General features: G+C 42.6%; 1 protein-coding gene across 11 annotated transcripts in view; it reads right to left on the bottom strand.

Annotated features, from left to right (window-relative positions):
* Window positions 1-13,386, bottom strand: part of Lrrc23 (leucine rich repeat containing 23) — a 31,050-nt gene that overhangs the window by 4,829 nt on the left and 12,835 nt on the right. For 3 of the 11 annotated variants that reach the window (XR_009224879.1, XM_058572543.1, XM_058572551.1), the window contains exons 1-5: window positions 4,233-4,347; window positions 3,544-3,731; window positions 3,358-3,467; window positions 2,500-2,753; window positions 957-1,087 (exon numbers count right to left, since the gene is read on the bottom strand). Coding sequence is in view for 10 of the 11 variants with exons in the window: in XM_058572543.1 (XP_058428526.1) it covers window positions 957-1,087; window positions 2,500-2,753; window positions 3,358-3,467; window positions 3,544-3,681 (633 nt within the window). In the remaining variant the exon portion in view is untranslated. Of the gene's footprint in view, window positions 1-956; window positions 1,088-2,499; window positions 2,754-3,357; window positions 3,468-3,543; window positions 3,732-3,882; window positions 4,163-4,232; window positions 4,348-4,414; window positions 4,510-13,386 lie in introns of those variants that run through there. The other 8 variants (XM_058572548.1, XM_046424116.2, XM_058572546.1 and 5 more) reach the window with 8 other exon arrangements.

Below are 13,386 nucleotides of genomic sequence, written 5' to 3'. Positions count from 1 at the left end.
AAAAAAAAAAAAAAGACCTTATCTCAAAATAATAAAAAGGGTTGGGGCTGGGTTGAGGTTCAGTGATAGAGTGCTTGGGTTCGATCCTCAGCACCACATAAAAATAAACAAATAAAGATATTGTGTCCATCTACAACTAAAAATTTTTTTTAAATAATAATAATAATAATAACGGTTAAGGATGTAGCTCAGTGGTAGTGCCTGGATTCAATCCAATCCCCAGTATAAAATCTTTTTTTTTGGAAGTCTAGGAGAAGCTGCCATCCCAGAGAAAGGTCAGCTGTAATTGCCTACCAGACATCCCACCAAAGCTACCTCTAATTAAGGAGGAAGAGATGCTTTAACCCATTCTCAGGCCCAGGAGTCCTATTCTTCCACTGAGAAGTGGCTATTGCACCATCCTAGAATGAAGAATCTCAAATCTAAAAACCTAACCATTTAAGGGGACTCTTTAGCCTGATATCTGTACTTCAGATATGGTACATTTTGCTGCTGCATTTTGCTGTATCAAAGCAAATTATTATTATCTACACACTGTGTATTGTTAGCCCTGCTTTGTAGGAAGCATCTTGCCAGCTTTAATTTTACATCTCCATAGTATGAATGAAGAGTGCTGTGTAATTCAGTCAAGGACAATCTGACAACTCAGAAAATGACAGTAAAGGCTCAAAAAATGACAGCGGTTATTTGCCGCTATATATTGGTTATATGTAACTTGTTTTGATCTTTACAGGGCCTCACAGCCAAGAATTTGTCTTGAGTCTCAGATGTGACTTTGGACTTGGACTTTTGGGCAATCTGTAACTGTTAAGATTATTTAGACTCTTGGATATGAACTAAATGTATTTTGAAAAAAAATATAATGATTGTAATTATGATGATGAAGTTAGTAGCAAAGCCTAAGGATCCTAGGATAGTACCCTCTTCCCATACCACCCTATGGTCCAATGAGCTACCAGGAAAAGGTTCTTCAGCTTAGGAAGGTTGATTCCCAGAGTGGATTCTAGCTGGTTTCCCCGAAGCTCCAGGGTGTGCAGACTGTTCAGCTTTTGGGGGTCAAGACCGGTCACCATGTGGATGTGGTTCCCTGGGAAAAAGGAAGGTGTCAAGAATTCAAAGGGCCACTCTGATTGTTCGGCAACATAGCCTGAATTCGGGGTGCTTATTAATTGTCCTCTCCCTCTAACACAGGGTGGAGAGTGAGAAGGGATAGCTTCAGACTAATGTCTCTGGAGCCCTGGGGCAGGTGGACCAGGTAGACATGTCCACCCAAGCCTTGAGGATCAAATGAAGAGTGTCCAAGCAATCTACTTATATACTCCCTCTCCTCAAGTTTTTGTTTAAATGTCATCTTCTCAATGATGCTTGTTCTAACCAAACTATTTAAAATTGCCCCCATCCCCCTTTTCTGATCTTTTCCACTGCATTTATCTTTTATAAATTGAACCCACTGAGCTATACTTCCAGCATTTTTTTTTTTAATTTGGAAACAGGATCTTGCTAAGTTGCCCAGGCTGGACTCAAACTTGCAATCCACTTATCTCAGTCACTGGAATTACAGGAATACATCACCATGCTCAGATAATTTTATTTTTTTATAGTTTATTGTCTGTCTCCCCCAACTAGAATGTACGCTACACAAGAATTGGAATATTTTTGGAGGGTACTAGGGATTTAACCCAGAGGTGCTTTATCACTGAGCTACATCCCTAGCCCTTTTCATTTCTAATTTTAGACAGGGTCTCACTAAGTTACTTAAGGCCTTGCTAAATTGCTGAGGCTGGCTTTGAACCTGTGATCTCCTGCCTCAGCCTTGCAAATTGCTGGAATTATAGGGGTGAAATTTATGTTTTGTTCACTGTTATATCCCCAACACAAAGAACTGTCATGATGAATTATAATGAGTTTTTTTTTTTTTTTTTTTTTTTGTACTGGGGATTTAACTCAGGGGCACTCAACCACTGAGCCACATCCCCAGCCCTTTTTGTATTTTATTTAGATACAGGGTCTCACTGAGTTGCTTAGCAGCCTTGCTTTTGCTAAAGCTGGCTTTGAACTCTCAATCCTCCTGTCTCAGCCTCCCAAACCACTGGGATTAAAGGCGTGCGACACTGCATCCAGTCATAGTGAGCTTCTTGATGTGTGTGTGTGTGTGTGTGTGTCTGTGTGTGTCTGTGTCTGTGTATGTGTTTCTGGTGCTGGGGATGAATCCAGGGCATCATGCATGCTAAGCAAGTGCTCTTCCACTGAGCTACCCCTACCTCTGCAAATGCCTTAATGAATAAAAGAATGAATGAATGAAGAGTGCTGTGTAATTCAGTCAAGGACAATACTGCCCTTCTATCAGACCCAGACTAGGAAGGAAAGAATTGGCCCAGAAATGTAGCTCAGTGGTACAGTGCTTGTCTAGCATGCTTTAGGCCGTGGGTTTAATCCTCAGTACCAAAAGAAAAAAAAAATGAAGGGAAGAATCTTGTGTAGCCAATCCTAAGAACCCACCTTTGAGATCTAGACTTCTTAGACGAGGATGAGAGATGCCCTCAGTATCAGTGATCTGGTTGTAGGCAAAACTAGCAATTTGCAGGTAGGGTAGTTCATTCAGTCGGGCAGTCCGAAGCCGATTGCTATCAGCCTTAAGCCACAGCAGGTGAGTGAGGAAATTGAGTGGAGACAGGTCAGTCAGGTGGTTCTCAGAAATATCCACATAGCGCAGATGGATGTAGGAGTGCAGCAAGTTAATATCTGTCAGGTCCCTAGGAGATGGCAGAGGAAGGATTAGAGGCAAGAACACAGCTAGAACAGGCAGAGGTGCTAAAGCACAAGGCAATATGGAGATGGCTTATAATGGAGTGATTAGGTGACAGGAGAGGGAAGAGAAGATAGAGGAGGTTTTTTGTTTTTTGTTTTTTTCGGTGATGCCAGGGATCAAACACAAGTGTTCTACTACTTAGCTACATAGCCAGCCCAGTACATGAGTCATTAACGGAGGGCAGAGACTGTGTCTTTGAAGAGTTGAGATCTACACTCTGAAGGACAGGTGAGGAAGTCCAGCAACAACATCTCCAATATCCTGTCAGGCTACATTTCTCCAAGGTGAATTTTATTCCTTAGTTTTGTATCAGTGGGGTCCAATCCAAGGCCTAGGGCCCATGTTAGGCAAGCACTCTGCCACTGAGCTATACCTCCCACCCCTAGGAAGACTTAAGAGATCCTAAAAAGTAAATTCCATCTTTCCCTCCCCATTAGTTCAGGATGAGAGAGATCCAAACTTTCAGTCCAAATACCCAGGAATGAGAGTGGGAAAGCAGATAGGGCCCTACAATGTCTTAGTCCATATCTGGTCCCTCATAAACGCACCTGTCTTTAAGCTCAAGCTTAACATAAGCATGAGCCAGTCCACTGCCAGTCTTACACAGCAAAGAAAGCCCTTCCTTCATCATGTTCTCAGTGAGGGGGACCGGCATCCACTGCAGGAGGAAGTAAAGTGAGACATCCCTTTCCAGCCCACCCCAGCCCTAGGACCCTCCCCTTGTAGGCTCTCACTTCCTCGGAGAACTCTTCCCCCTCCTTCTTGTAGTCCTCCCACTCCTCTGTCTCCTTCTCATCTTCTTCTTTTTCCAGATCTTCCTGGTCTGGCTCTGACTCTGGCTCAAAGTCATCCAGATCATCCTCATCTGACATCGTTCTCCCCGCTGGAAGATTCTGGAATCAGATCAAGCTCAGTCCTTGTCCTGAGAAAGAAAGACTTGGCTTCCACCAACCCTCAACTCCCTGGCCTCCATGGACATGTACCCGGCCTATCACCCCTGCCCTTCCAACTGAACTTCTTCCCTCATCCTGTGAATATTTCGTTTTGACTTCCAACACCCATTTCATACATACCACCAAGGACTCCTCTCCTTTCAGAATGCCTTCCTGGACCCCCAGATTTTTCCTGCCCTTTGCAGTGGCTCCAACTCTCCAGCAGACCAGTTTCCCTGTTTCCTGGACTTCCCTCTCCCCACTTCTTCCACCTTCCCCTTCAATCAAGTCCTATTCAATCTTCCCTACCAATTTCTCCTCCTCCCCTCGGTTACCTTCACCTCCCCTCTTCCAACTCTAACCCCCCTGCATTGGTTACAAATAACTTTGCCTCTCAGTTTAGCCCCATTCCCCTGACTCTTCTGGAACATCAGCCTGACGTGCAGTCTTCAACCCTCCAAACTAATCCCCATTCGCAAAGGGGTGCTGACCCCGGTTCTGCTCAACTAGAAGCAGTTCTGGAGAGGGTCTTGAATCTGAGAAGGAAGGATTGTTTTGGAAGAGGCGCAGGGTGGTTAATAGGGTTGTGTACTGTTGTTATGGCAACGCAAGGCGGGCGGGGAGGGGGCACTTGGCTACCGCAATCCGCAACCGTTCAGTAAAAAGCACAGACCAACTGAACTGCAAATCCGCTGGAGGGGGTGGATCAGTAGTTGCCTAGTTACGAAGCCACTTTCCCAGTCCCAGGAGCCCGGATGAAGCACAGAAAACGTCGTGTAGTTAATTGCCGGAGGTCGTAAAACAGTGGGAAGGGTTTAGAACAGTACAGAGAGGCGGGAGGGAGGAGGGGCTAGCCATTACGTCATCTAAGACCTTAAAGGGACTGGATTTTTTTTTTCTTTTTAGTTGTAGATGGACACGATATCTTTTTTGATTTATTTATTTTTATATAGTGCTGAGGATCGAACCCAGTGCCTCTGCCACTGAGCCCCAGCCCTAGCCCCGGGACTGGATATCTTTGATGCAAAAGCACTGTGAATTCCGAAGAAACTCATCCCTAAAAGCAAAAGGGACAGGGACGGTATGCAAGGAGAAGAAATAGCAAGATAAATGGTCTAATTCCCCCAAAGTCTCGCCCATTAATTTTCAGGTAGACTTTTGGAAGGAACCTTGTCAAGGCGTGTTTGTTTTCTGGAGTTTGTTTAATCTGGTTTGGTTTGGTTTGGTAGGGGATTGAAAACAGGGGTGCTTTACCACTAAGTTATATCCCAGCCCTTTTCATTTTTTTATTTGGCGACAAGGTCTCACTAAATTGACAACTTGTGAAGTACACAAGTGCATAAGTAACTCAATATAATGAGAAAGAAAACAGGGTAAAAAAAAGAAAATATGCACTGAGAAAGATGTTATAATGATAGCCAATACAGTAGAATTTTTACTGTGTCGGTTGTTTCGTTGTTGTTTTTGTTTTTATTTTTGTTTTGTGGTACTGGGGATTGAATCCAGGATCTCCTCCGTGCTAGGAGATAATTTCATAATCCATCATATGTTTAGGCAGAGAAAGCACATGTGGTACCTGTGCAAGGAAAGCAGGTGGTTCTACTGGGTGAACAGTTAAGTTTGTGTGGGAGCAGGATGAACTAGGAGCAGGGAACAGATCACAGTGAGAAATCTGGATTTTTTCCTGGAAGCTGTAGGGAGTCACTGAAGACTTTGTCTTTAGCTGGAAAGGACTGACTGTAACGAATGCTATAGAGTCCATGATATCCTTAATGTTCTTCCTCCAACGATTGATCTAGATAGAATCTACTTCAATTACAAAAGTAATATTTATTTTAAATAAAAATGCAAGTTGGGACTAGGGTTGTGACGCAGCAGTAGTGAGCTTGCCTAGCATGATGCTCCATGGCCTGGCTTCTAGCACCACAAAAACAAACAAACAAAAAGCAAATTCAGAAGCATATATAGAAGAACATGATTTCCCACAGCACCATTCTCCTTTGAATAAAGATCAAAGCCAAGCCAGGGCAGTGGTGCATGCCTATAATCCTAGCAGATCAGGAGGCTGAGACAGAAGGATTTTGAGTTAAAAGCCAGCCACAGCAATTTAGGGAGGTCCTATCTCTAAATAAAATATTAAAAAGGACTGGGGATGTGGCCCAGTGGCTAAGCGCCCCTGGGTTCAATCCTTGGTACCAAAAAAAAAAAAAAAAAAAAAAAAGACCAAGATATCAAAGTCAGGTGTGATAGTACACGCCTGTAATCCCAGGGACTAAGGAGGCTGAGGCAGGGCAGGAGGATCACAAGTTCCAGGCCAGCCTCAGCAATTTAACAAGACCTTAAGCAATTTAGTGAGAACCTCTCTCAAAATAAAAAATTAAAAAGGGCTTGGGATGTGTAAAGTGCCTCTGGGTTCAATTTTTATAAAACAAATCGCACCAATCATAAATACTGTTCATCAACAGGATTTTTTTTTTTTTTTTATTTAATCATGCCTTGAGCCTCTTTCATATCCCTAACCATAGATGTAATCCTAGGAGGCTGAGGCAGGAGGATAGGGAGTTCAAAGCCAGCCTCCACAATTTAGCGAGGCCCTCCCTAAGCAATTTAATGAAAACCTGACTCAAAAATTAAAAAGGGCTGGGGATGTGGCTCCATGGTTAAGCATCCCTGAGTTCAATCCCTAGTCTAAAAAAAAAAAAGTTGATTAGGGCCTCACTAAATTGCTGAGGTTGTCCTCAAACTTGCAATCTCCTGCTTCAGCCTCCCCAAATCACTGGGATTACAGGCATACATCACACACCCAGTTGTTATGTTTTATTTTGAGACAAAGTCTCACTTTGTTGCCAGGCTGGCCTAGAACTCCTGGGTATAAGATATCCTCCTGCTTCAGCCTCCAGGGAAGCTGGGATTATAGGAGTGAGCCAACATACCCAGTTTATTTTTTGGCAATTATGAATAATGCAGCTATAAACATTCATGTACAAGTTTTTATGTGGCCATATGTTTCCATTTCTCTTGGTTATATATCCAGGAGTAGAATTGCTAGAGCATATGGTAATCCTGTATTTAGCCTTTGGAAGAACTCCCAAACTGTTTTCCAATGTGGCTGTACCATTTACAATTCCACCAGTAGTGTTTGAGGATTCCCATTTCTCCAGGTTCTCTCCAATAGTTATCTATTTGATAATAGTCATCACAGTGGATGTGCAGTAGTATCTCATTGTGGTTTTTATTTGCATTTCTCTAATGGCTAAAGATGATGAGCATATTTTTATGTCCTTTTTAAAAAATTTTTTTCTTTTTTTTAGTTGTCAATGTACCTTTATTTTTATTTATATGTGGTGCTGAGAATCGAACCCAGTGCCTTACATGCTCAGCAAGTACTCTACCACTAAGCTACAACTTCAGCCCATATTTTTATGTTCTTATTGCCCACTTGAATATCTTCTTTGGAAAACTTTCTATTCTACTTATTCTTATTTATTTATTTATTTATTTATGTGGTACTGTGGATTTAGCTCAGAGAGACTTAACTACTGAGTCTTCTTTCTTTCTTTTTCTTTTTTTTGGGGGGGGGGATTGAACTCAGGGGTACTCGACCACTGAGCCACATTCTCCAGCCCTATTTTGTATTTTATTTAGAGACAGGATCTCACTGAGTTGCATAGCGTCTCGAAGTTGCTGAGGCTGGCTTTGAACTTGAGATTCTCCTGCCTCAGCCTCCTAAGCCTCTAGGTGTTTTTTATTTTGAGACAGGTGTTAGACCAGGACGCAAGAAAAGACCACTGACTCCAATTAAAATCAAATTAAAGCAAGCTTATTATTTCGACCGGCCGGGCTGCCTCTCTCTCCCAAAACGGCGGGAACAAGACAGCACCCCACCTTTCCTACAGCCCAGCTTTATAGCCCAGAAAGTTACACAAAAGGGGGGTTACAAATAACAGAACTCTGACAAGCATCACACTAATGGTAGTTTACTTTTTTTTTTTTTGCTGGCCCCAACATCAGAATTTATGAGGACCATTAGAGCCTCAGAGAGGGTTGTTGTCTGGCCAGGGAAGGCCAATATTTATGAGGTGTCACTAAGTTTCAGAGAGGGCTGCTATCTGGTCAGAGAGCCAGGCATGGGTGAGTTCAAGGCATGGGCAGGCATTCCAAGCAGGTTCAGAATTTGCAGTAATTTATAGTAAAGCCGAAATTATCTTTTCATGGTTTTGTGGCGAGATGCCCAATTTTAAGAAAAGATCAGGTTGGGTCTATCACAGGGTCTCAATAAATTGCTGAGGCTGGCTTTAACTTAAGATCCTCTTGCCTCAGTCTCCCAAACCACTGGGATTACAGGTGTACATGAGCCACCTTGCCCTGCCTAACAGACATTTTATACTATTTGGTCAACACTGTGCCCAAATAAAAAACATTTCTCAACTGCCATAAGTCAATGATGTACCTATTAATGAAAGTCATGGGCAAAACTTCCAGAAAACCCTTCTCTCATTTGCTTCCTGTCTGAAATGTGATGGCTGGAGTTCCAGCAGCAATATGGGGAGAAAAACTAGAGAAATTAAGCCACAGTTAAGATGCCAGAATAAAAATGGAGAGCAACCTGGGTTATGGAAGAGAATGTGAAGATGTCATACCAATTCTGAACTGCCAATCTTCCAACTTATATTTTTGTGAGAAAGAAAAACAAAATCATTAAGCCACTGGGCTTGAGGGAATCTCTGCTGTAGCTAAATGTAATTCTTAAGTGATTACAGAATTTGTAACATTATCCCAAAATTTATGATCTTAAAACAACGTTTTTATCTGGGTATGGTGGTGTACTTTTGTAATCCCAGTGGCTGGGGAGGCTGAGGGAGGAGGATTGCAAGTTCAAACCCTGCCCCAGGGATGGGGTTGTGGTTCAGACGTAGAGCACTCACCCAGCATGCATGAGGCACTGGACTCGATTGATCCTCAGCACCACATAAAAATAAAATAAAGATATTTAAAAAAAAAAAAAAAGCCTCAGCAATTTAGTGAGGCCCTAAGGAACTTAGTGAGACCATGTCTCAAAATAAAATATGAAAAGGGCTGGGGATGTGGCTCAGCGGTTAAGCGCCCCTGGGTGGTGGTTCAATCCCCAGTACCAAAAAAAAAAAAAAAAAGAGCCAAAAACTTTTTTTTTTTTTAAATTTATTTAAATCTTTGTTATCTCAGTTTCTGTGGGTCAGGAATCCAAGAGCGGCTATACTGGGTTGCAGTCAAACTGTCAGCTGGGACTGCAGTTATCTGAAAGCTTGACTGGGGCTGGAGGATTTGCTTCCAACATGGTGCACTCATATGATTGTTGGCAAGACAGCTCCTTGCCATCTGGGTTTTTCCAAGGGGACTGAGTGTCCTCATAACATGGCAGCTGTTTTCCCCCAAAGCATGTATTCTGACAGAAGAGACCAAGATGGAAGTCACTCTGCTTTTTATGATTCCAAAATCAAATACCATCTCTTCTACTTCCTTCTTTTTCTCTCTCTCTCTTTCTTTCTTTCATTTTCTTCTTATTGTTTATTTTTTGGTACTGGGGATTTGGGGATTGAACCTAGGGGCATGTTGCCATTAAGCTACATTCCCATTCCAGTTTACCTTTTATTTTGAGATAGGATCTTACTAAGTTGCTGAGTCTGGCCTCCACTTTGCAATCCTCCTGCCGCAGCTTCAGAAATTGCTGGGATTACAGTGTGCACCCAGCTTCAGATACCACATTTTCAAATGCATCCATTAAGAATGTCACTTATTGGGGCTGGGGATGTGGCTCAAGTGGTAGCGCGCTCGCCTGGCATGTGTGCAGCCCGGGCTCGATCCTCAGCACCACATACAAACAAAGATGTTGTGTCCACCGAAAACTAAAAAAAATAATAATAATAAATATTAAAATTCTCTCTCTCTCTCTCTCTCTCTATTAAAAAAGAAAAAAAAAAAGAAGAAGAATGTCACTTATTGAAATGTGGGTATTTTGGCTGCCAGGGAACTTGAATTTGACCCAATGTAGGGTCTCAGTCACATGTTCTTTGTTCTGCAGCTTAGTGCAGATGGACACGATTACTTGGATGGCGCGAACCCTATGTCCTGGAGCTTCCCAATATCTATGTTCCCTAAATTGGGAACAACATGAGTTCAGAAACTCAATGAAAAGTATTTCAATATGCCTCTCTTTATAAATCATAGATACTCAGAAGAATTTCTTTCTTTTCTTTTTTGTAAGAATTTCTTTTTTAGTTGTAGATGGACACAATACCTTTTGTTTTGTTTATTTAATTTTTTATGTAGTGCTGAGGATCTAACCCAGTGCCTCAAGCATGCTAATTGAGTGCTACCACTGAGCCACAACACCAGTCCCTTCTTTTTTCTTTCCTTTCTTTAAAATATATATATATATATATATATATATATATATATATATATATATTTTTTTTTTTTTTTTTTTTTTTTGAGCCACAATCCCAGCCCCACTTCTTTTCTTTTTTGATACTTAGGACTGATAGTGGGTGCTCTACCACTGAGCTACATCCCCAGTCCTTTTGATATCCCTAATTGATAATGATGTTGAACAATTTTTATGTATATTTGTTGGCCATTTGTATTTCTTCCTTTGAGAAGTATAGTTTTCCCTACCACCCTTTTTTTTTTTTTCCTGAGACAGTTTCTCCCTAAATTGTCCAGGCTGGCCTAGAACTTGCAATACTCTTGCCTCAGCCTCTCAAGCTGCTGAGATTATATGGACCACCACATTAGACCTATTATCTATGATCTTTATTGTGCCTATATGTTGGAAACACTATATCATAGTATGGTATTACACATTTTCAAAATTCCATGTTCAAATCAAAACTACATTGAGATTTTTATTTCACACAAGTCATCAAGGATACAAATAATACTAAGTGTGGGAGAGGGTGTAGAGAAAAAGGAATACTTTTACACTGCTGGTGAGATTCAAAATTAGTGTAACCACTATGGAAATCAGTATAAAGGTTCCTCAGAAGGTTTGATGCATGCCTGTAGTCCCCGGTGTTCAGGAGGCTGAGACAGGAGGATTGTGAGTTCAAAGCCAGCCTCAGCAAAGGTGAGGCACTAAAACATTAATTCAGTGAGACCCTATCTCTATCCACCGGGGATGTGGCTCAGTGGTTCAGTGCCCTTGAGTTCAATCCCCAGTACTAAAAAAAAAAAAAAAAAAAAAAAAAGAGGCTTGCCATGGAACTGTTAGGGGACAAACAGATTAGAATGGTGGGAAACCAAAGTTAAGAAAATAATTCTACAAAATGGGCTCACTGTGCTGACCCCCACATGCTTTCTTTTCTAAGAAGCAATTTACCTGAAGCCCTGCCTGGGCTAAGTGAACAGGATATGTCACATTCCTCAGCAAACTATCTGTTATCTGCTGGCTTTTGGGACCCTTTTCATAGATCAAATCCTGAAACTCAGGGAGATAAGGAGAATTCCTCCTGATCATAAAATCTGTAGTAAGAATGTATGGGTAAGAATCCAATTAAAACTGGTCAGCATGGGCCAAGGTGACCTAAAGTTGCCAAGGCAATGGGGACTTGAAAGTCTGATGTCATCTTGCTGTCAGATAAAAGTCAAGAGGTGGACCTGGGCAGGACTCTCTGGAAATTTCTCTGGGATTTCCAATAAAACTGGAGTGCAGGAGAGGCATACTGTCCCTCTCCTCTCTGAGAGGATTTAATCTCTCCCTTGAGAGTGTCCCCCTTTCCCTTTTCATATTCCTTCAATAAACTCATTCCTGTTGCTCTGAGCAACATGTCCTCACTTAATTACAATAATTGGAGTTTCTCCTGGCATGGTGGCACATGCTTGTAGCCCCAGCACCTTGGGAGGCAGAGGCAAGAGGATTGCAAGTTCAAATGCAGCCTCAGCAATTTAGCAAGGTGCTCAGCAACTCAGTGAGACCCTGTCTCAATAAAATACAAAACAGGGCTAGGGATTTGGCTTGGTGATTGAGTGCCCCTGAGTTCAATCCCTGGGGAAGGAAGGAAGGAAGGAAGGAAGGGAGGGAGGGAGGGAGGGAGGGAGGAAGGAAGGAAGGAAGGAAGGAAGGAAGGAAGGAAGGAAGGAAGGAAGGATTGGAGTTGGAGTTTGAAGGGCGGGTCTTCGAGCTGCCTCAGTTTTCCAGAAGGCCCCAGCTCTGTAACACAACCACCATATGACCCCCAGTACCATTCCTTGGTATTTATCCTGAAGAATTAAAGTCATATGACAGTGATAATGAATACCCATGTTTATAATAGCAGCACAATTCATGAGAGCCAAACTATGGAACTAGCCTAGGTATCCATCAATGGATGAATGGACAAAGAAAATGTGGTATATAATACAAAATGGAATTTTATTCAGCCATAAAAAAATGAAATTACATCATTTGTAGGATAATGGATAGAACAAGAGATCATTATGTTAAGTGAAATTCGTTAAACTCAGAAGGTTAAGGGTCATATGCTGAGCATGGTGGCGCTCGTCTGTAATCCCAATGGCTCAGGAGTCTGAGGCAGAAGGATCAGGAGTTCAAAGCAAGCCTCAGCAAAATCGAGGCACCAAGGAAATCAGTGAGACCCTGTCTCTATAGATAAAATACAAAATAGGGCTGGGGATGTGGCTCAGTGGTTGACTACCCCTCAGTTATTAGAAGAAGGAGGAGGAGGAGGAGGAGGAGGAGGAGGAGAAGGGAAAAGTAACATAGTCACAGATCTCATGAAAATCAAAGGGAGATCGATCAGTAGAGGAAAGGACCAAGGGGTGGAAGTGGGGAGGGAGGGAGAAAGTGTTGGGGAGTGATATTGGCCAAATTATGTTGTTACATTGTTTGCATGTACTAATGTGTTGCTACATATTCAAATCCCATCAGTATGCACAACTATAATGCACCAATAAAAAAATTGGGGGAAGCAGGGTATGGTTGCCACACGCCTGTAATCCCAGCAGCTAGGGGAGGGAAGCTGAGACAGGAGGATCCCAAGTTCAAAGCTAGCTTCAGCAAAGGAAAGGTGCTAAGCAACTCAGTGAGACCCTGTCTCTAAATAAAATACAAAATAGGGCTGAATGTCTGCGACCAAAGGAGGCAGATTCAAAAAGTCCGCCCCATGAGGCTTTATTTGAGATATCACTGGGGGGGGAGAGGGACTAAGACCGACAGAGTGGACAGAACAAGGGTCTGAGGAGAAACTGCGAGGGACTCCAGGGGACTGGGATTTTTATGGGGCTTAAGCAGGAAGGGGAAGGGCTTGGGACCAGAAAAGGTGTTTTTAGAGTCCCTTGTCCAGCTGGAGTTGGTCAGGGGAGCTGGCTGAACTCCAGGATTGGCCAGGGGGTCCTGATGATTGACAAGCCTTAGTCAGGAGATCCCGCTGATTGATAGGCTTTTCTGTCGGTGCCTGATTGATGTTTCTTTCCCGCCACCAACCTGACACTGAGGATGTGAGAATGTGGCTCAATGGTCAAGTGCCCCTGAGTTCAATCCCCAGTACCAAAAAAAAAAAAAAGGGGGGGGGGGGGGGGGGGAAGGCTTCATGTATAGTTCCATTGTAGAGTGCTTGCCTAGCTTGTGGGAAACCCTGTGTTCAATTGCCACTGCTGCAAAACACAAAAACA

This window comes from Marmota monax, unplaced genomic scaffold, assembly GCF_021218885.2.
Source record: "Marmota monax isolate L192 unplaced genomic scaffold, Marmota_monax_Labrador192_F-V1.1 WCK01_AAM20220418_F8-fsc00186, whole genome shotgun sequence".
In the NCBI taxonomy this organism is placed as follows: Eukaryota; Metazoa; Chordata; class Mammalia; order Rodentia; family Sciuridae; genus Marmota; species Marmota monax.
The sequence above is the reverse complement of the archived record's forward strand: the minus strand, read 5'-3'. Positions and strand labels throughout refer to the sequence as shown.